General features: G+C 41.6%; 1 protein-coding gene across 4 annotated transcripts in view; it reads right to left on the bottom strand.

Moving 5' to 3' along the window:
• nlgn3a (neuroligin 3a) overlaps positions 1-22,420 on the bottom strand; it is a 102,715-nt gene that overhangs the window by 11,174 nt on the left and 69,121 nt on the right. For all 4 annotated transcript variants that reach the window (XM_027008642.2, XM_027008643.2, XM_027008645.2 and 1 more), the window contains one exon: positions 21,111-21,296. In XM_027008642.2, coding sequence (XP_026864443.1) covers positions 21,111-21,296 — 186 coding nt within the window. The remainder of the gene's footprint in view (positions 1-21,110; positions 21,297-22,420) is intronic.

Raw genomic sequence — 22,420 nt, 5'->3', positions numbered from 1 at the left:
CCTGGGCTGTTTCGGCAGAGCTGTGGAGGACGGTGGGCGTCACACTGCCTCACTGACTCACTGATTGATCGAAGTAATTATTTCAGGTGCAGGGTCACCTTGCTAGGGCACAGCAGAGGCAAATTACCTACTGATTGAGGAATTGTTCTTGAAATAATGCAAATTGTGCTTTTCATTGCACCTACCTACATAATTCTCCTTATCATAAAACCTTTCTTTTTCTTTTTTCTTTCTGACCAGCCACTTAACTCAAGAGAGTGCACTGGCTAAAAAAACTGAGCAAATGAGTCTTCACCATGTACAACGGCATCACTGCGGTGTTTCAGAGACATGGACTGTTGTTGTCCATGTTATCGAATCTGTTTGCATTGAACAAATGACAGATAGCAGGGACTCTATAAAACTATGTGTGAGAAATGCGCCATGGCGCCTGAACCACAAGCCTATCCATCAGACAGCATCTCTGATGGGAGATTGAGGTCAGGATGAATTATGATAGGAGCTGGGAGGTAATCACTCATTTAACCCAGCTAAAATGCACCTGCTTCACTAGGATCTGTCAACCTCAACCACTTGCCCCCTCTCAAGACACTAGTTAACAGATGCTCCGATTGGATGAAAGTGGGGATAATTCATTACAGGTATTAAACAGTGACCTTGCATCATGAGTAGCACCACATCATGGCTTCTTGAGCAGAGCATGCACAGCTGACAAAAACATACACCCCAACACTTACATCCCACCATTTAAAGGGACAAGACACAAGAGATTTGTGACAGAGGAGATTCACAACCTGATTTGTTCTTCATTGGAGCAATCGGCATGAGGGAAAGCTTTTACATTTTAACACTTCTGTGTTAACACTAACACGTATTGTTGTCATGTGGTTAAAAAATGTAATCTATTTACAACAGAATAATGCGAGTTCCTTTATGATATGCTTGTGGCAACACTAATCCATGCATGTGACTACACACATACAGCTCTATGAGGCTGAGTTTGGGTAGGCAGCTAAAAAAAGCAGTGGCACACCAGCAAACTGGTAGAACTGGAGCAGACCTGTCACTCCTCCTCAGAAAGCTGCAGGAGCTCTCAGCTTCATAAGCTTCACCCCAGCCTCTGCTGGCTGCTCTGAGCACACATGCACACTCACGCGCATTCTCGTGCACACTCGAGCAGCCTCCCTGCTGATTAGGGCTTTTTAGCCTGGCTGTGCTCAGGGCTTGCTCTCCTGAGCTGTCTGCCCGGTATGGCTGCTAAATCCCTCAGGTCTCGCTGGCAGGCGTGAAGTGCGGGGATCCCGTGGAGGGGCTGTCTTTCATCTTGCCTGCCATGTCATTACCAGTGCTTTTCTCTCTTTCTCATGCTGCCCCTATTCTCTGGTTCTGTTTTAAAATGATATAGTTTTAAAAACTGTCTAGATTTAAAACACTGTAGACATGTAGCTATGATGGTGTTGCATTAAGAAAGGGTACCCTTGATGCAACAGGGCCATTTGTGCAGGGGAGATTTCCCACCAGAGCAAATCCTTCTTCATCTTTGCTTGTTTATATGACTCAGACACTGTCATCTCTATAGCCAAGACATACATGGCAACAACTCATGCTAGGGGCAGGCTATCAGCAAACTCAGGTGGTGTTGTGTTCACTTTTTCTAAGACAGCAGCAGAGGAGCTCCTATTATGCAGCAAATTGTCTCTAGGGCTGGGCACGATTTCAGACACACTGCAATGTCCTTGCTTCCCCTGCAATATAAAGACACTACAGATTAGACAGTAGAATGGCTGTAAATCGATTTCTTTGCAATCACATAAAGCAAATAGCATTCTCTTTCTCCACCCCCACATCCCCAAACCCCCCTGTTACTCGAGTTATAGAATATCACACTCCACTCAAACCTTCCAGATGCAGTCGGCCTGTTAAAGGAGCTCGGGGATTATGTTGAGCCTGATGCTGTTTCACTCCGTTAATGTGATGGATCATAAACAATGAAACGTGGCATCAGAAGGCTTCGTTGCTACGCTTCTTACACGTCTGAGTGCATGTCGGTTACCACCCTCTCCCTGCTCCTGCTGCTTGCAAATGACAGTGGTGGAGGTACCATTCTGGAGTGGTACCACTCTCATTTCACTAATTTCTATTAGAGAATTTCTTTGAATAACAAGTGAATTAATTTCAGGCAACAACCTACAAATTATGTCACTGCACTATGGTCAAATATTGTAGTTACTGCAAATATTGTGTGTGTGATTGTGTGAGTGTGTATATATATATATATATATATATATATATAGTCTGTTTAAAGATCCTAGCATAGATTCATGATTATAATGGTGGTTCCCTGGAGGTGTCTAGCCACAGGTCCATGGTTCATATCAGGACTGAGGTCACCAATGAGGCCAACAGTGCAGGTATCTAACCAAACGTACAGCAGCATATTAATTAGTTGCTCCAGTTAAGCACCAAAGGTTAGGTTATTTCTTATTTCAGACACACTTACGCCTATAGACAATGAGTTGACTAGTTGGCTTCTGTACTAATGGTCATTTAGAGAACCTACATGCTTCTTAGGCCTCCCCGAAGCATCTGTGAGAGAAAGCAAGAGTAGTTTCCATAAAGTGGTCCTATGAGAGGAGCAGCCTTGGGTAATGGAACAAGAGAACAGAGAGAGACTCAAAAAGAGATGGAGGGTGGGGGGGAGAAAAAGAGGGAAAGAAAGGGAGAGCAAGAGAGCTCGGTCATAGATAAGTCCTTAGTCATCAAGGAGAACAGGGGTGGTTAAGACTGACCCTGATCGACAGCTCTAGGCCGTTGAATTGATGTGTCTCCTGGATGGGACAAAAGCAATACCTTCTGCTAATCACCTTATGATGTCGTGCAAGTTGATAGTGTGCACTCTAGAAGTGCCCATCAGGCGCACTGGGCCTCTGCTCTGCCCACACAGCTGTAGTGCATCAGCCACCAGTGCTCCCCCCATTTGAATGCCTCCCACTCTGCCTCACTCTTGCCTACTCCATCTTCACATCTCTCCCTCTATGCAGTTCCCACTTGGGATCCTGCTTGGCCTCCTTGTCTTCCTCTTCTCCATCCTTTACATCTCCTTTCTTTTCTTGCTTCATTCCCTTCCCTTTGGTCTTGCCACAAAAGCCGCACACTCTTTACTCTTTACTCCATTACTCTTGGACACTCTGCTTAGCTTTGCCTCTCCCTCCCTCCCTCAGTCACAGTGTCTCTTTTACTGCTGTTTCCGATGCCCTGTCTGTCTCCCTGTTTGAGACTGATCTTATTTCCTTCCCTCCTTCTCCTCTCCTTCCACTCCCCTCCTCCTGCTCTGTCTAGGGGACGTCCCACTGCCTTGTGCATGCTGGCATGTCTGCACGAGACAACACTCCGGGCCTCTTACAGAGCCCATCCAAACATTGCTAGCATTACGTTTTTAGGCGCGACACCATGCTCTCCCTTCCTCTCCACATCGTGATAATAACAACATAGACACCGTCGCACACAGCAACTCTTTACACCAACACAAGATGCCAGAGAGCTGTAACTCGATTCAGATATGGGAGGAATAATGAGTTATTATTGGGTTATCGCTGTTTTTCTCAATGCCATGTCTGAGTAAGCCTCTCCGCTAATCTCATTAGATGCAACACCCATTAAAGTGTTTTTTTCTGATTCCTCGTCCCCACACATCGCAGCCAAATGGGTTCACTCCAGTGTACAGATTAGAATTGATTAGTTTGCATTATATTCAGGACAGTTATTTTGAGGGCAAATAGAAATCAACCAAACACAGAGTGAACTTGCAACCAGGAGAATGTTCTAGACAACCCAGTCTCTTTTCTATTTTTGTACAAATCAGTCAAAACTTCAAAACAACCCAATCATGGGGGATGGGCCTTGAAAACTTAATTGAAATGTGGCATACTCTGAAAAGCATTAATCAAATTTGTAATCTGACTTGCGTGTAGGGGAAATATACAGTCTCAGACTAATACAGGCATTTCAACCATGAAATGTGTAGAGATGGAACATTTTCTATTCTTGGCCAAACTTTGACACTAACAACCAGATGGGATGGCTGAGGCACAGTTTTAGCTGCTGGGAGCTCGTGTGGATGAGGCAGTTAAATTTGTGACAGACAAATTATCAGAAGCAGACCGACACCCTGAGGGGGATCTCAGAAACCAACAGTCCAAGAGTGTACATGGTGTTCCGAATGCTAAGAGAGAGAGAGAGAGAAATGGATGTGGGGAGGGGGCGGCAATAAACAATACACCCACCCACAGCCCTACACACATACACATGCACACATAAATATACACATGTACACACACCACACATAGTTGTACACATGCAGATCCATTGATTAAATGGCAAACAATCTTCAGGCAGACTGAATCCTACTCTTACGCTATGACATGCAAAGAAATACCTTTGGGCCATTGCTGTGATATGCATACTCTCTCTCTCTCTCTCTCTTTCTCTCTCTCTCTCTTTTTCTCACCCTAACTCTGTCTTTCACTCTCCTTTACCAATCTCTCTATCTTTCCCTTTCTCTCACCCCCTCTCTTTCTCTCATTCTTCTTCACCAACATCCCCCCCAACCAAGCTCTCCTCATTAGGCACCAAACCCACTGCAGGCACTGTGCACAGCACTCCTGCTCCCCCACAGTTCTGAATAGCTGTCCCACAACACATTATTCCAGGAAAGAAAAGGAAAGGAGCAAGCAGAAAGACATGCTCAGAATATCTCCCAGGACATCACTGAAATCTGCCAACCCCTTCTCCCGACAGGATTCTTTTTGCCCCTACCTAAAAATAGAAAAAAGCCATCCTCCTTGTATGCACATTATGGGAACAGAGTACCAATACTGACCTTACACCAATGTTTGCACAAGCATTAACAGGTAAATGTTTGACTCCCTTTGAGGCCCACATCAATGGCGCTGGCCCAAGGGCATCGATGGCTGCATCCAAGGCCACTTTTCAGGCTGCATCCACCACTAGAGCAAACCCTGCAGGAGGACAGTGAGCACGTGCACACTAATTCAAAAAGCGGGCCTGAAATAGAAGCCCACTGCTTTTATTCATGCGGGTGCATTAAAGACCAGACGTGAACCGCAAAGGCAGAGGCGAGGCCACTGCTGGCCTCTGTGCTTGTGGCACTGCGGCAAAATTGCGTGTGTGAGTGAGTCAGGCTCCTGAACGGTAAACTTCAGGGCCGTGTGCTTCTATGGTCGTGCGTCACGCTCCTTCTTGCCTAGTCTGTCACTCAGATATATGTAATGCAGAGCTCAGAACAGGAGCTGCTCAAGCTCTGATTCAGCATGTCAGCTATGTCATGGTAGTGTCCTAATCACAGATGCAAATACAGTTTGCTGCCCTCAGCTCAACCCTTAATAATTGCAAAACAACTGATGCAGATTTATAGGTTTATTGCGCTGAAATCCATAATTGCTACCAACAACCAATAAATACTTTGACAGGCTACCCATGATTGTAAAGGAAAAGCAGGAACAGAACACTCCATGTGTGAAGATGAATAAAATGCCACTGATGGAGTTACACAACAAAAGAGTGAATCTAGTGAATGGGTACCTCTATAGTTCAGATGTGAGGGAAGTTCTGTATTAATGTTCCCATAGAAAATCATAGTTCTCTGATCTAGAACAGGCATTGTATTTTATGCAGCTGTGCATGAATAAAATAAGCAAAAAAGCAAAAATCTCCATCTGTCTCTCTCTCTCTCTCTCTCTCTTCTCTCTCTCTCTCTCTCTCACACACACACACACACACACACACATACACACAAGCATTTTCATGTTTTGAAATGAGTCATGATTTTTCATTTTGTCAAATTTGTGTGGCTACACCCATTTGTTTTTCACTCATTCCTTGCTCAGTACAAGCTACTGAGAATTTTTCTATTTATTCAAATATATAAGTGCTACTTTACTTGAAGGCAAAGCTGTCCAAGGCTAAACAGGGACAGCAATGCAGTGTTGTGTGACATTTCCGTGATGCAATCGAATGGTAGGTTACTAGCCATCTGCACTCTCAGAGCAAAAATACACCATGCAGTACAACACGTTTCTTATGTCCAATTTCACTGGCCTGTTCAGACCCCTCACAAACAAAGCCATATGCAGTATGTTCACATGACATATGGCACATGCACACAGCGCCACAGACAAAATCTTGGGCCATGCAGAAACACTGACCCCCTGACTTGAAGCACGTGATCAAGCTGCCAGTGGAAACTTGGCCCATGTTGCCATGCAAAAAAAAAAAAAAAAAAAAAAAAGCTCCAGCAATCTGGTCCAGGTCAGAAAATGGGTTGATCTCTTTAAAGAAAGCAATGAAATTTTAATCGATTTAGACTGTTTTGCATATACTGATGACTTTAAAAAAAAAAAAATCAGATACCTTTTATTGGATATTTTGCTGTATCAGGACACATCCTTGCATATATTGCTTCACATTCTCAAAGTGATATAAAAAATGCATAACATCATTTGCTAAAAATGGCAAAGATGCCATTGCAAATACTTTTACTGCAGAAGGCATGTGACATGCAAACATCCTCTGATAACTCACAGTTTTGTATTGTGTGCTGTGGACATCCTAACCAATCTCATACCAGATGAGTGTTGTGTGGGTGTTTTGTTGTTCTGTTCAAAAATATGCAGACTAATATTTATTACATCATACCAAGGGAACTCTATTGTAAACAATATCACAATCATCATTTTGTTTGCAACAATAACAATGAATACAGCATTTTGACCATATGCAGTAGCATTATTTTATTAGAATATTCTGCAGATATGATCAAACATCTCTAGTCAGAGAGGAAAGAGACTAATGGGGAGACAGCACAAATCCAAAATCTCCTTAAAGTGATGATGTGTCAAGCTTTGACATTTTCTTATATCCAAAGCAGTCATGCTGGGGCCCACACACTGCCTCTCCCACAATTACATCAGCCAGGGCAGGTGAAGGGACAAAAAAACTCCAAAACCTCCAATCAACCTACTTCTGGACACGTTCTCTCCAACCAGTCCCCAGTTAACTTCTAAACCACATGCAACCATATGCTTAAAAGCACTGACTTGGAACATTAAAAAAAGGAAAATATAAAAGACCAAATTGCCTTATATAGGCAATTTGCCTTATATAAATAAAATGATACCCCATATTTGTTCATTTCCAGGAGTATTTGAATGATAAAATTGATATTAAGATGTATATTAATTATACACACAGCTTTTTTTTTTTTTTGCTTGTGAAATTGGGAACAAGTGGTGTTCAGTAATGGGTCACAATGGGGAAATTACATAGTGATAATTATTCTGTAATATACAGACAGAAAAAGGATCTAACAAAAGGATATGCTCACCTTGAGCAGGATGCCGAATCTGACCTGGAAGAACATGCTGGCCAAACTGAGTGATGATAGGGGTGTTAGCAACAGAGGTGTGAAGTGCATGGGTCCAGACACTTAAAAGGCTTTATTTGCACATATTTCCATAGAAACCTAAGAAGTCATGCATAGATGATAACTCAAATAACAATGCAGTCCACAAAATGAGCTCATCTTTCTCTGGGCCTGGTAAGCTCATTTAAACAGGTAATTTTCTCCTCCCACTCTAAGAACTACAGTTGAGCACAGGAGGCTAGGAGGAACCATAGAGAGCAGGACTAAAAAAGTATTAGTTTGTTCTGATTGGTTAATCCACCAAGGGGTGTAACACTCCACCCCTGTGCTGTCAACGTATAGGCAGAAAAAACAAGTAGGCAAGCGATGATGATCAATCATGACTTTTTAGCATCAGCTTGCATATCTAGGGTTTATGACAGTAACTAAACAATGCCATAGACAGCCTACCTTTCATACACTGAATGGTTATAAAACCAATAATAATAAAACAATAATCCCATGCACAAATCCCTTTGACTAAGTACTCCTCTGATTTCCATGAAATCCCACACAGTGCAATGAGGATCTTTGACTAAGTTCCCTATAAAGAAATATGAGATATGCTTTGTACATCAACACTGCTCATGGGTCTTAGCAGTTGCCAGAACTTTCTTTGTGATAGGGATACCTACTGTGCTAAAGCAAATGTAGTAATTATCTTCAATGTTTTAAAGAACAGTCAATTCCAACCATATACACACTGGGAAAACATGTTGACGAGCTAATGGTCTCTAATTTTAATTTCAGTCACAGAGTTAATCAGACCCAGTGTGACAAGGTGATGGACATTCAATACACATTTATTGCTTTACTCATGTATTGCTTGTTTTTGTTGTTAGTATTTTAAGTCAGAGAGCAAATCTATGTTGACAGTTCTGATACCTCTAGATACCATGTCGTATTTTGCGGCTTGTTCAGCCCCAGCATGTCACAGCTATACCTTGAGGCAGCAGGGCACAACCAATATTCTAAAGAAGCAAATTGTGGCAGACTCTTTTGTTTGTCAAATCTTAAGAGACAGATTGTAAAGCTGTGTTAGCTTGATGGCTTCAATGACATATTATGAACTCAGTAACAGTAGTCTGGTGTTTCACCACAAATTACACGCAGCTGAGTTTGAGTTCAGAGCTGGAAGCATCTGTGTGCTTTTTTGTGAGTCTAATCCACACTAAGGGGAATATGGTGGACATTCAATAGTTGCCTATTCATTCTAGATGATGGAGGAGGGTGGTGAAAAAAAGGGCTGGAACTTTCTTTGTCCCCTGCCCCCGTTCGACAAACACACACCTGATATGAGCTTTGGTGTGTTTTTTTTCCTCATCATTCCCTTCCTCCATCTATGTTTATGCCAGCTAGTGGGCACACAGCTGTAGCAGTGTAGATTTCCCAGGTGTCTGCATACAGGCAGGGGTGGAGAATGTGCCCATCTCTGGGGAATAAGCACTCACATTGGTGTTGAACATCCTTGTGAAAAGAGAAAGACAGAGAGAGGGAGAGGCACTGATGTGGAAATTCACTATGCCGAACACATCTTGTACTACATAAAGGTATGGGCAGGTGAGCATACTCTCATGATTCACATCTAATGTACACTTTAAGAGAACTGCTCTTTAAAAAACAACCACTTGCCTCTATCTAACTGTAATGATTATCCACCTGAAACTGCATGACTGCACCACTGACAACTGGGCCTGGTATGTATGTAATAAGTCTAATTGCTTTTCATAGTGCTGTTCACTGTTCAACCTCTTGTTATTTCTGCCCAAAACATTTCCCCCCCTCCAGTGACAAGCTGAACAGCCACAATATGCCAGTGATCTGGCCGTGTTGAGATTGCACATTCCGAGTACCCTTTTTTTGCTCAATTTGCATCAGAGCTTTATTAGTTCTGACACTGAGAAATTGACTTTGCCTAGGTTCCTGGCGCTGCTTGACAGAGTGTTTCAGTGGCCCCGTCCTCTGCTTGCCTGTTGTTACTACACTCCCCCCCCCCACCAAAAAAACCCACAAAAACATAAATAAACAAAAAACAAAAAAGCTCTAACCTTCTCATCGCCAAGGAGTAAAAGGAGTAAAAGGCACAAGTGTTGTTTCTGGTCAGAGCCTATTACCTTTAAATTAGAGCTGCCATGCGACTTGATACCTAATAGTAGAGAATCAATGCTAGCACATGCACCACTAAGCTCACTAAGCTAGCAAAACTCCACAGAAGGGTCAGAAAGACGCAAGTGGGTGCATGCGCGCGCACACACACACACACACACACACACACACACACACACACGCACAGAGTTCCAAGGTGAACTTAGCCAGTCCAGGGAGGAAAAGCATAATTCTGCCTGCCCACCTTAATAGACACCGGAGGGAGTGTGACGCCATGCACTTGCACTGTTCCTCATCAAGAAGCAGCCGCCTAACGAGGATTCTATTAACAGACAAGGGACCATGCCGGCAATAACGCAGACGGAGGAGGCTGGGTAACGACACTAGCAGTTAGCAAACAGATGTTCCTTCCGCAATGGTGCCGGTCACAGCTAATGAAGCCTTTACCAATTCGGAGGAGTCCCAGGATGCTCAGGGAGAGTACAGCTGCAGATCTGAGGCTTTCCCATGCAGCTTGTGTCTGATAAACAAATGTATGAGGACAAAAAGTCCATATCTAATGGCACAGTGTGCAAACATGTTGTATAAAAGTCCCTGCTAATGTACTCAGACAAAACCTGTGCTTGCATATATAGATACAAAGCCAAATTGCATTTAACTGGTGTTAAATCATTTTTCTAAAATAGCAGTTGATGGTCTTATCTGGGCAGATTACACAAACTGCATGAGTTCCAGAAAAAATTCCAACTGGGACCAAAGAAGTGATATGAATCTTTCTTTAATGTAAGTTCATTTTGGTTTCTGAGGCATTATGCAATGCAATAGATTTTCCTTGGTGTACTGCACCAAAACAATCCACATATTTAATTATTAAAGCTTTATCTCCTCCCTCAAGCCAGAAATCCTCAGCAGTATTGCATGTTTGAGGGTTAAAGATTTAAGATTTTTCAGCCAGGTATGGTACTGGCTTTTTATATAGTTTTTGCAATTCAGCATGTTTTAAAGTTATTCCATTTGAGATCAAATTATGCTCAGACAGAGCACCCACCACCACCCCTTAACAGACCATTAATCTTGGGCTGAGTGATGTGTGTATGCAACGAAAACAAACTGCCCCTGTGTTAGGTTTTATAATGACTTCTAATGGTCCAGATGGTATACACTCTGCAGGTCACAACACATCAGAGCTGCCTGCCATGACTCAGTTTTGTCTACCATGTGCACCACAGAAAGCCATAGCTCAAGACACTGGCGTGTTTTTGATTTGTAATGGTTAGCGATGAAAAACACATCTTTTTCCATCCCCACTCTAATTATTTTCATCTGGTTGAGAGATTGTCAGAGGGAATAGGAGGATCATTGTCTGTGAATATTCTGAAATCATAAGCACTAGCCAATAATGGGAAAGAGATATCATTCCTTAGCTAGGTGAGGTGCCCTAAAGAGCCCTTGAGTGAAAATAGGATGACCAGAGAAAGGCTTGGGTAATTTGTATAGCAGTGCTGAGGAGGGAAACAAGAGAGAGGAGAAAGAGAGAGAGAGAGAGAGAGAGAGAGAGAGAGACAGACAGCGAATGAAAGAAAGAAAGAATGTGAGTGAGTATGAGGCAGAGAGAGAGAGATAAACAGAATCTTCTGTGAGAATTTGAAAGCAGAGACAGAGCACTGAAGCCCATGTCTCCAGCTGTAGCTCTGCGGGAAGAAGACAACATGATTCAAGCTGCAGTGGACGGTGCAATCAGTAGAGAAGAAAGCAGTGCCAGAGAGAGGCTGAAGCAGGCCTAGGCAGCTGGAGACTAGGACCGTTCAAGAATCGTTTGTTAATCATTATCATAATATCAGCCCGTGCAGTGATGATATCAGAGAACGCTGCAAGATAGAAAAGAGCAATATGATTTATTTTCCTTTCTGGTGTGCTGTTCATATCTTAACCAGTCTCAGACATTCCAGACGAGTGCACTGTGGGTGTTCTGATGAATCATGACATTGATATGATCCAAAAACATAAATCATTTTAGTAAAGAAAATGTAGTCTTTAACTATGTCATATCAATGCTGCACCATTGTACTTTCATCATGTACAAACCATATTGCAATTGCAATAAGCAGCAATATAATTGTAATAGTGTTCAAAATAGAAAAAGCAGAGGTTTGAAGAAACCTTAAGGCTGTTGAAAAAAACATTAACGTGTGCGACAAGCTGAATCCACAGAGAGCTCATAATGCCAACTGCAGGTACCTCTACTCCTAATGAACTCTTAATGAAACAGACCACAAATTGACCTAGTCCTGTCAACTCTCAAATTAACATGTGTGCTCCCCAGTACAGCAACAGAAACACATGGATAGAGATAGTGGAGCTGCCTTTTCATCAGGCTGATTGGCATGGCTGCATGCCGGAATGGTCAGTTTTATTTTGGTCATGTTTGATGTTATCAGATGTGGAGACAAAGAGCTAGTTGACATGGGCACTGAGATTGGGGGATGGGGGCAGGGGGAGGGATGGAGCACTCAGCTGTCACACTCTTTCTGTTGGGCTTCCTGTGCAGGTGGGGAATGAGGAGTGCCAGCACCCTCGCTTGCAACACAGACGACCATGCATTCAGCCATAATGGCTGCTTTTCACTGGTTTGCTCTCACAGGGGACAGGCAAAAGAGGGAGAGGGAGTGAGCAAGAAAGAGAAAGGGAAAGAAAATGTAGAGGAGGCTGCAGAACGATAGACGACTGTACTGCCCTATAAAAGACAAGACAGAAATGTGTGCTGCAGAATCTGAGCTCCCTGGGCACTAAATGTGGGCTTTGAGCAACATGCTGTAAAGAAGGAAGTTATGCTGGGAGAAATACTCTAGCACATAACATTCACACCATTTCATAACCGCAGAACAGTCCAGAAATGTACTGATTGCACATAACCAAGGATAGAGAATAGTACCACACTATAAATACAGCTGGGGCATAATTGTAAGGACATGGCACACATTTCCCCTCATCTCCCCTTTTGCATATGCAACTACTTGACCTGCAAACCAAAAAATGCAGCATAATCCAATCACAGACCATGGCAGCTGAAGCCAGCCCAGGGATCCATCCATCACTGTGTACTTATCTTTGTAAGATTAGACTATCTGTAGGTGCACCCCACTGATGTGCCTTCCATTGCTTGTCTTACAAGGCATGGAAAAGAAGCCTGAACCTTTTTTTTTAACAAATAATTAATTTGGAGTGTTCATTCCTCAACCTGGAACCTAATCTAGCACACTTCTCACATTCAGATTTAGTATCTTTACATGTTTACAAGGGGGTATGTAGAGTTTAGACCTATTTCATACTAGACATGATTCAGCTCCAGTGCACTGACAAATTGTTAACTAGAGAGAAGTCAGGCATGTGAGAAATGGGAGAACACTAAAGTGGACATTGCAGTGGTATTCCAGGACACGGTTTAGGGAACCCTTGTAAAAATGTACAGTATCTACCTTGCATGACTTACTCCCTCTCTCTGTCCCTCTCTCAGCACTTTGTGCTCCCCCTTTTGCTCTCTGTCCATCTTCCACTCCGCCAAATCACTAGGTATTATGTTTTCCAGGCTTGAATGGCTGCAGCAAGTGGGCTTCAGAGTAACGGTTGCGGTCTCGGAATGAACTACACTCCCACCAGCCAGCAATCTGTCACCTCTTCATTCCTGTGGAGGCGGATACCCGAACTGCACTCCATACAGCAGCTGTGGTGCTGCTCTCAAGCTTTTCTGTCCACTATAGCCACTTAACCGCAGCGCCGCACCATGGAGCAGTGCACCTTTTCAGGCCTTTGGCCGCAGTGCCTGGTGTCCACGGGTTCCCAGTGCAAAATCGATCGCAGTTCTTGCTTCCAAGTAGGGTCCTTGGGCTCACGGGAATGTGTAACATGTGACTTAGTCTGCAGGCCTGCAGCAACATAGTGGCGGGTTGAGGTAGACCTGTTGGTCTACCTCAACCCGCCACTATGTTGCTGCAGGCCTGCAGACCAAACGGCTGCTCAAATGAGCGAGTGTGGAAAGGTGCATGTGAAATGGTCTGCAGGAGGGGGAGCCTCCTCACATCAGACATGGACAGGATGCACCCGCTTTGATTGTTGGGCTTGCTGCACCACACTGGACAGCAGCTAGGAGTGCTACTCGCTGGCTCCTCTTCCGCAATGCCATGATCGATTGAAAACATCGACGTGCTTGGAAATTAACATTGGATGAAAAAGAGAAGTAGGGGAATGGGGAGAGACAAGGCCAGAAGGCATACTCTGCAAACAGAGGTAAAAAGAAAAAAAACAACAACATAATTTAATGGAAACACAGCTCAAAGAGAAACTGACACCTCTGAGATTGGACCATTCAGATGTTGTCATTGCCAGAGATTATAGTTTGGCTGCCCAAAAAAGACTCTGGTTTCATTCAGTACAATATAATATTCAGTACTCAATAATTAAACCAGTGGTTATATGGGAAATGCTCAGTTTACATTTCCCTTAAGCTGTTATATTAGTTGACATGTACCTGTGGCAATGTTGTGTAGGGACAGGAGGTGGTTATGATGCTTACACATTAAAGCTCCAAATACTTGCTCTGGCTCCAGTCCTTTGGATTTCTTTTACAAGACAACAGCAGGGATATTGTCAAGGATACTGCCTTTTAAAGCCTCTACAGGTCAAATACAGACAGTGGCCTCATATACTCATACTCATATGCTTTCCTCTGTGGTATTGAAAAATTGGGTACCTGCTATTAAAGATGCAAAAACGTTAATGGTGCCAGAGATAAGAAAACAAACAAACAGAAATATATAGCCTTAAAGCTCAAGGATTGTCAAGTGTGTGTGTGTGTGTGTGTGTGTGTGTGTGTGTGTGTGTATGTGTACCAGATATGTGTACTTGTTCTTGTCCACACATTCCAGATGCAGATGGTTATCATCCCAATTTCCATATACTTTAGCGTGGACATGCTGCATCACAGCTACAACCCTTAAGGTAGTGAGGATTAACACAAAGACTGGGTGACAAAGTATGGTTTTTCATGGTACACTTTGCCAGTTCTGATAAAACGGCACTGTATCTTTACAGAACTCTGTTTGTAATTGAGATTAATCTGAATGTTATATAACATGCACATCATTTTCAGATACATATTTCAAAAGGCATGCAACTGTGTGTTTTATTCACAAGCCGACCATAACATACACCACATTCAACCACAAATGTGTTTGCAATGTTTATCATATAGTGGTGAGATCAACATATCCTGGACTATGAAAATGGCTCCACTGAAAAGCACAATGGTATGAGATCAATTGAGGCCCTGCAGGGGCATTGGATTCAGAATTGGCACTGCAAACTCTGCATGTGGGTAGGGACGTGGCTTGTGGGGGGCTTCAGGTACGAAAGCAATACTATCTTCCTATAAATACCACTGGTGCAAGGGCATGCTGTTTTGTTAGGAATTTTTTTAATCGTCTCCTGACATTAGCTGGATGAAGGTTGACTACAGATGCATCAAAATGTCATCATCTTAAGAGAGTCATGGTGGGCAAACAGGATTATTAACTGCACATATCACATATAAAACCAACCCAATGCCATAATGTTATAGACTACAACCTGCAACCCTGTAACACGACTATATGTAATTTCCAATGAAACTATGATGTGATGAATAATACAATGATTTAGAGTCATGAATTAAGTACACCATGATGCTTTACTCTCCCCTAATAACACAAGAAGCAATTTAGAAAATCAACATGACAGCCTGAAAGACAATGATGCTATAATGATTTCGAAAGAAAGGCAATGTGTCTGCGCCCATTTTAAAGAAGTGAATGAGCACAAGACTGTTACTTTTAGAAGTATAAAAATATCATGTTTATATGATATGAGACTACTGGTGGAATGATGCTCAGTTGTTTGTAGAGGAGTGCTAAGTGGTTTCAAACTACTAAAAGCAAATGGACTCACTTAGGCCTCATGTCTGTAACATTAAGGACATAAAGAAGGGGATGAGTTTGTTTCCAGAGTGAATTTCCAGAGCACCCATTTTGCCCAGCTATTTTATTTTTTCTGATGATGTGCTATGGTGCTGCTACCTGAATAATTGCTCTAATTAAATCCTCATAAAATAATCTTCAGGTAACCCTGAATTATCTTTCTGATGTTCCTCAGTGTTCTGACTGGCAACCATGCAGCACTACTTGTAGATACACTTGATCATAAAGTCTTTTAGAATGCTATTGTTTCATTATATTTGTGTTTCCAACTGTAATACTGAGCTAATACTTAGCATGGGGCTAATCTTAGTTGCTGTATTTGCAGATAATGTGCTAATAGGCTCTCTGTGTACTAGCATCCTACTAATAAAACCAGCGCAATTTAAGCAGCCATGTTTATGGGCGTCAATAACCCAAAAGTCTTAATAAAAATTGAAGCTGACATGGTCATGTGTATTCCTCCACTGTGTCTTTAATGTAAAAGGCATTCCATTAAAAGTGGAACACTTCCTCACAAGCAGAGCTTTTAGCCTGATTAGTTACAGGAAAAGAAAAAAATAGCAACGACCTTCACCGGCACTACTGGTAGTAGCCTCCCCCCCACCTCCTCGCCCTGCACTGCACATGCATTTAAAGCGCTGGCATTTAATATTCCAAAGGCGTGTGGAGGAGCCATCTCTCATTTGACATCATAATTATTATTAGGGGAGAGGAAGAAAAAGCTGAATCTCCATGTTCAATTAGAGCAAGCCCCAATGCCAAATAGATAGTAACACATGAGATTGGATAATGCCCTTTAGAATCTGCTCTTTCTCTTTCTCTCTAACTCTCTCCTTCATTTCTCTCTCTTTCCCTCTCTGTGACTCTCTCACTCTCTTATTATTGATATTTGAAACATAAGGGAGAAAAGAGTAAAGAGACAAAATCTCCTCAGCAGGGATGCAACTGTTGAATCCTATTAAATCAGTGGGTCAGAGGCACTCCAGCCTCCCTGTAACCTAGTCCCCTGGCTCTAATGACCACTTTTCTGTGGCTCTTCCTGCTCAGGTTGCCAAATCCTGCTAACATGTGCAGGTACCCTGCATGCATGTGGAAGGCTGAGATCGAACCTGGACCGTTGTTCTCTCTCTTCCTCACGGCTTTCTCACTGTCTGCATGAAGGGTCACTATTAACATCAAAGGCATGAGCCAGAAGCCCAATGACAGGGGCTATAACCACATGAGCTCTCTGAATAGTGGGGGCCTCGTGGGCGGGTGGCTCCCCCCTGTGTCAGCAGGGGAGTGGGATGATGGATGGGGTTCCTGGTCTGCCCAACAACCAGATGGTGGGAGCTGGGCAAGGCAAGCAGCAGGATATCTGTGCAGAGAAGCCAGGCTACAGGGAGGCAGGTCACAATGGCCTCATTAACATCATCACATATGCATGCATGCACACACACACACACACACACACACACACACACACACACACACACACACACACACACACACACACACACACACACACACACACGCAGGCGCGCGGGCACGCGTTCATGTATGCACACGCACACATGCACTTGCCAAACATGCAGTGAACTCAATCTTACACACTCCACATTGGACCTGGGGCAGTGTTTTGTGATGTGACCTGTGGTATTTGCACTGATGGGATTCAGGCAACAGTATCTTCCTGTGGTTTGGGGCAAAAGTAAATCTGGCCAGCTTTTTCTCTGTAGGTGCTCTAAGCCTTTTACCAGGATTTCCACCTGTTTTGTGTGTACTGTAGTTTAGAAAGTTTGTTGGAAAATCTACAGCATATCTGAGTGCATATACATACAATTATTATGGAATTGCAAACCCTTACACATCATCATGTAGAACATTTAACCAGTTCAAGGCTCACTGTCTTGTATATTTGCAATACACTACTGTAAGGAATAAACTCAAATCTATATTGAGTGAAATTAGAATGGGTACATGTAATTTTGATGAATTGCAGTAATTAGGTTATTGGGTCTGTATAAACCACTCAGATATCTAATGTAGACACTGACTTTGTTATTTGGACTATGAAATCTCTCAATTAATCTCTGTCTTCCTAAAAATAAATAAATAAACAAATAACAAATAAATAAATAAATTATATATATATATATATATATATATATATATATATATATATATATATATATATATATATATATATATTTCATTGTTGCTGAGTGAGAACATCTAACTTTTTTTTTTAACATTTCAGATGCAGCATGGCAATTATTAACTAAAAACAAGAGCGATAATGTACACTTAAATAAACCACAAAACAACTACAGTATAGTATCTTTATATAATATGGTTATAATATCAGTATAATAGTTTCTTGCATTATGTTTTAAAAGGTACACTGAAAATGGCTGATACCCAACACAGACACCAATACAAAACTGCACAGAATTGCAAATCATACCTATTCTCATTTTATATTATAGTCTTCCCTACCCAATACCAAAAGCATGTTCATATTAAAATTTAACATACTCATAAATCCTTCACAACATCACATATAATCTTCTAGTAGTATCCACCTAAAAGTGAGGGAGCCGTAATCGCATGCTACTGCACTCGCCTGCTCGGTATTCCCCTCAGCTGTATCAGCACGGATCGGTAGACCACTTCATTGCCCGTCCTTCATTTGATGACTAAAATCACAGCTCTGAGAACCATTGTTGAGATGGCTGATTGATATTGGAAGCACTCGCCACAAGAGCTTCTTTTCACGATAGATGGCTTCCTGTTTCAATTTCCAAGGATCTCGCAAGTTTGTTAATCTTTTGTTAATCTAATCAAGCCAAGTAGTGCATACATTTCTATTCAGGCAAAATATCAGCATCAGAAATATCCAATTTACTGAAAAGGGAGTGAGCTGGTTGATGTGGCAGTATAATAACATGCTATGTGAAGCATGGCATTATGGAGTATGGATAAAAAATTCATTTAGGGCTAAAAAAAAAAAATCCAAACCTAGACATCATTCTTCTAAGGAAATCTAGGCAATCAGTGACAATTTGATGCAAAATTGGAGAAGGGGACTGCACAAATCCCCCTTACAGTAAGTGACATGAAACTGAAACTGACCTCATCTCAACTCAAGCCTCTGCATTATCTTAATAGAGAAGGTCCAGTCAAATTTCAGTTCATATAAAGAGAGAGAAAATTATTTGGGCTGTTTTGCAATAGCCGCTAGCAAATCACTTGATATAAGGTCAAGTGCTATTTATCTGAACAAGCAAATTGCAGGAACATACTGGAGCTTTCTTTGTTATAACAATCTAAACTGTACAACAATTTGTTCAACCTAAATTGTACACTTGTTGTAAAATGTACATTTCCCAGCTTTCACAGCGCCTGCTAGAATTATTGGCGCCCTTGGTAAAATCTTCAAAAAAATCTATGAATTAAATATGCTAGTCAGCTTGATCTTACAATGTAGGTACAGGAGAAATGTAACCTTTGGTACATTAAAATAAATTTTTAAAAAAGTTAACATATAAATAGAGTTTTTCTTTAAAACACAAAATCATTATTTTATCTTTGGAACCATTACATTAAATACTTTGTGAACTATCCCTTTGCCATCATAAGAAGATTGAGTCTTTGCTGATATTACTGGATGAGGTGGGATATAAAGGAACCTGAGTCCTTTTCACCAAACATCCATCTAGATCTTTCAGGATCCTTTAGACTGTCCTCTTCAGGTTACTCTATAGGATTTCATTAGGATTTAGGTCATGGAACTAGCATGACCACAACAAACTTTGATTCTGTAAAAACCATAATTTTGCATGAATTTATGTGTCCTAACAAGACTTCCAAGGCACTGGGAAGGAAAATGGCCCCACAGCATCACATATTGTCACGGTACGGCTCCTCCCCCAAACCTCTCCCTCTGTGTGTGTGTGTGTGTGTGTGTGTGTGTGTGTGTGTGTGTGCGCGCACGTTTGTCTGTATGGCCACGTCCTCCCTGTGTTTCACACCTGCTCTTCATTGTGTATCGTTAGTGTGCATGTATATAAGTCTGGTGTTTGAATATGAGTGTTGTTGATGATTGAACCTGGTTAGCTTGCTAGCCACGCATTCGTCTTTGTTTTGTGTCTCAATAAACGCTTAGTTGTGTTTGACACGTCAAACATATCTACCACCATACTTCACCCTGGAGATCAGGCTGTTTTCTGTATAACCATTACTCTTTTTGGGCGAAAGCCCCTGCTAGCGTTCAATGTCAGAAAGATATATTTTTGTCTAATCACTAGTGATACTTAGTAAAAATATCTTTTGCATGTCTTCTAAATAGTTTGTTGATGGAGGTAGGGTCTGCTTGTAGTTTTGGAGACTTTGTGAACTCTGAATTAAGCAACTTTTTGGTCTAAAAGTGAACATGGTAGGTATGATACTATTTCAATAGTCATTGCCTGATTTATGAAAGTTCACAACCTTGTCTCATTTTATTGATGTATTTTTGAATTTCCCTATGTTGCTGAATGAGTAAGAGTGTTTGGTCTGTGTGACACCTTCTTTTTATAGTTTAGTGAAATAGGAAGCCATGGATTACCACTTAAGAGATCTTAAGAGACTAATATGCATTTATAAAGAAAATTGTGTTTAAATATATTTATCAAGGCAATATATTTGTATTTGCTCCAAAAAGAAAAGTAGTTAGTGGTAAGCAATTTTTCTAGTGTTACATATTTTTGCACCAGTGACCTTAAATGTTCAATAAGAAAATTGTAATGTAAAATGCTGAATATGTTCTTGTTAAATGACTATTTATTATGATTTACATGAAGATCAGATTATGTTCTAGAAGCCAGTCAGGCAAAATTCCAAACAGATCAAAGTTTCACAGTTAAGTGGCAACTAGGCAAATTGTTGACACAAAACAACTTTTGTGACCATTTGAGCTTGCAGCTAAAACACCTCCAAAGGCATATTCCCCAGACTTACATTAGGCACAAAGAAGCATTCAGATTGCTGTGATGAAGTCTACAAAATGGGTGAGGGTGGTGAATAACTGCCACTGCTTTATGGCTGCATAAATACATAACAACACGTGTTAATTTTCACAGTCTGCTTGAAAATTGCAGCCAGCGGAAGGTTCATCATTGTTGGCACTGGTTAAAAGCACTTTGGCAGCCGCAATATACTGAATTGCAAACAGGCAACTGTCAGCATGCGGAAAAACAGCACTTCTGAACATGCATGTCATTAATCTAGCCCATTATGAATTTATTGCTCACCTGGTAAATAACTTTAGTAAACAGCATGTTAAGCAAGCTAATGCATCTTCCTATAATACAACAAGCAGGGTCACACTGATAAGTGGCAATGCTAAAAACTGATTTTGGCACTGATATGTTTTCCTTCTATTCCATCTATTTCCTTCTGCTCAATAATTCACAAATGGAATGTTCACAGAAATTAAAATCTGGTTTTAAGTCAGGCATGTATGGTTTTCTCAGACTGTCAAAATGTTCTTTTACCTTCTGAGTGATGGGACAATGTGAGAAGGCTCACACAGGAGGCACCGATTCCTGATCCAAAAACAGTGATGCGGTTGGAATCACCACCGAAGTAGCCAATGTTCTCACTGATCCAGCGCAATGCCTGGATCTGGTCCAGCAATCCATAATTTCCTTTGGCGGCCTGGTCACCCGTGCTCAGGAACCCTGGAACATAAGAACACAAGACACTCACTCAGAGGCCTTGGGATAAACTACAAGGAGCTCTCAAGGACTGGATAAGTTTTATAGGGAATTTCAAAGTAAGTGCAATCTTGGATGTCCTCGAATTTTCCTCCTTTGGACATGGTAAAATGGAAGCAACCCTGAGATATAGTTAAATAAGACTTAAATAAGTCTTTCCAGTGATTTGGCCATGGTCAAAGAAAGAACACTGCCAATAGCTCCAAACTGATTTAAATACCATAGTGAAGGAATGATTGATACTGAAGAATTTATGTAGTGTTTAATGATGAAAAATCAAATAAGTAAACTTATTAGAGTTAGAAAATAATGTGCTTCTACTTTTTTATTTAGAGCTGTTATAACTTTAAATAGAGTTCTGAACAGGAAAACGTGACTGCCCATCTAAATGGTCATTTTGGTCTTAAGGAAGATAACAGCTCATGCCAGTTTCTGACAGAGATCCAAGGTGGAAACAGACCAGGGTGGTAAACACAACACCTGCCTTGCTAATAGAAAACCAATACAAATTTGCGTGGTCTGAATCAAATGTACATAGGGTGTATGAGGGGAAGGCAATCTCTGAAGGGTGATGAATATCAAGTGACATGTATAGCAGCACTGATCTGCATTTCACTTCCTTAAGAGTCCTTATTAATACAGGTGAAGAAATTTATTTCATAATACATGGAGATCAACTGTTTTATCTGAATTGCTACTTTCATCACATTGACAGAGGATGGTTAGCTTTGACAAGAAAGCATCTCTTGGGGGAAGGTTTCAAATTGTAGGGCTGCTGTTAACATGTCTACCAGAGATGGAATGTGTGTGTGTCTCCAAAGGCCAGGGATGCATGAATGATGAGTAATATGAGTGAGTTTCACAAACTCTGTTCTTCACTGCAGGCTCAATGTCTGTCAAGAACACTAACACAATGTGCAGAACGGACAGCTAGGACAAGCCCAGAACGTTCCCCTTTCAGCCTAAGGAGACATGGGTACAAAACAGAGAGGTTAAACTCTTCCACTCAGGAGAGGAGGGGTGTGGCAGCTCACCATTCTCTTCTCTCTAGATCCATTTTTACAAAACTTTTATCAGGAGCAAATCAA

This window comes from Electrophorus electricus, chromosome 12 (genome assembly GCF_013358815.1).
Source record: "Electrophorus electricus isolate fEleEle1 chromosome 12, fEleEle1.pri, whole genome shotgun sequence".
NCBI classification, from domain to species: Eukaryota; Metazoa; Chordata; class Actinopteri; order Gymnotiformes; family Gymnotidae; genus Electrophorus; species Electrophorus electricus.
This window is presented reverse-complemented; position numbering and strand designations above follow the sequence as displayed.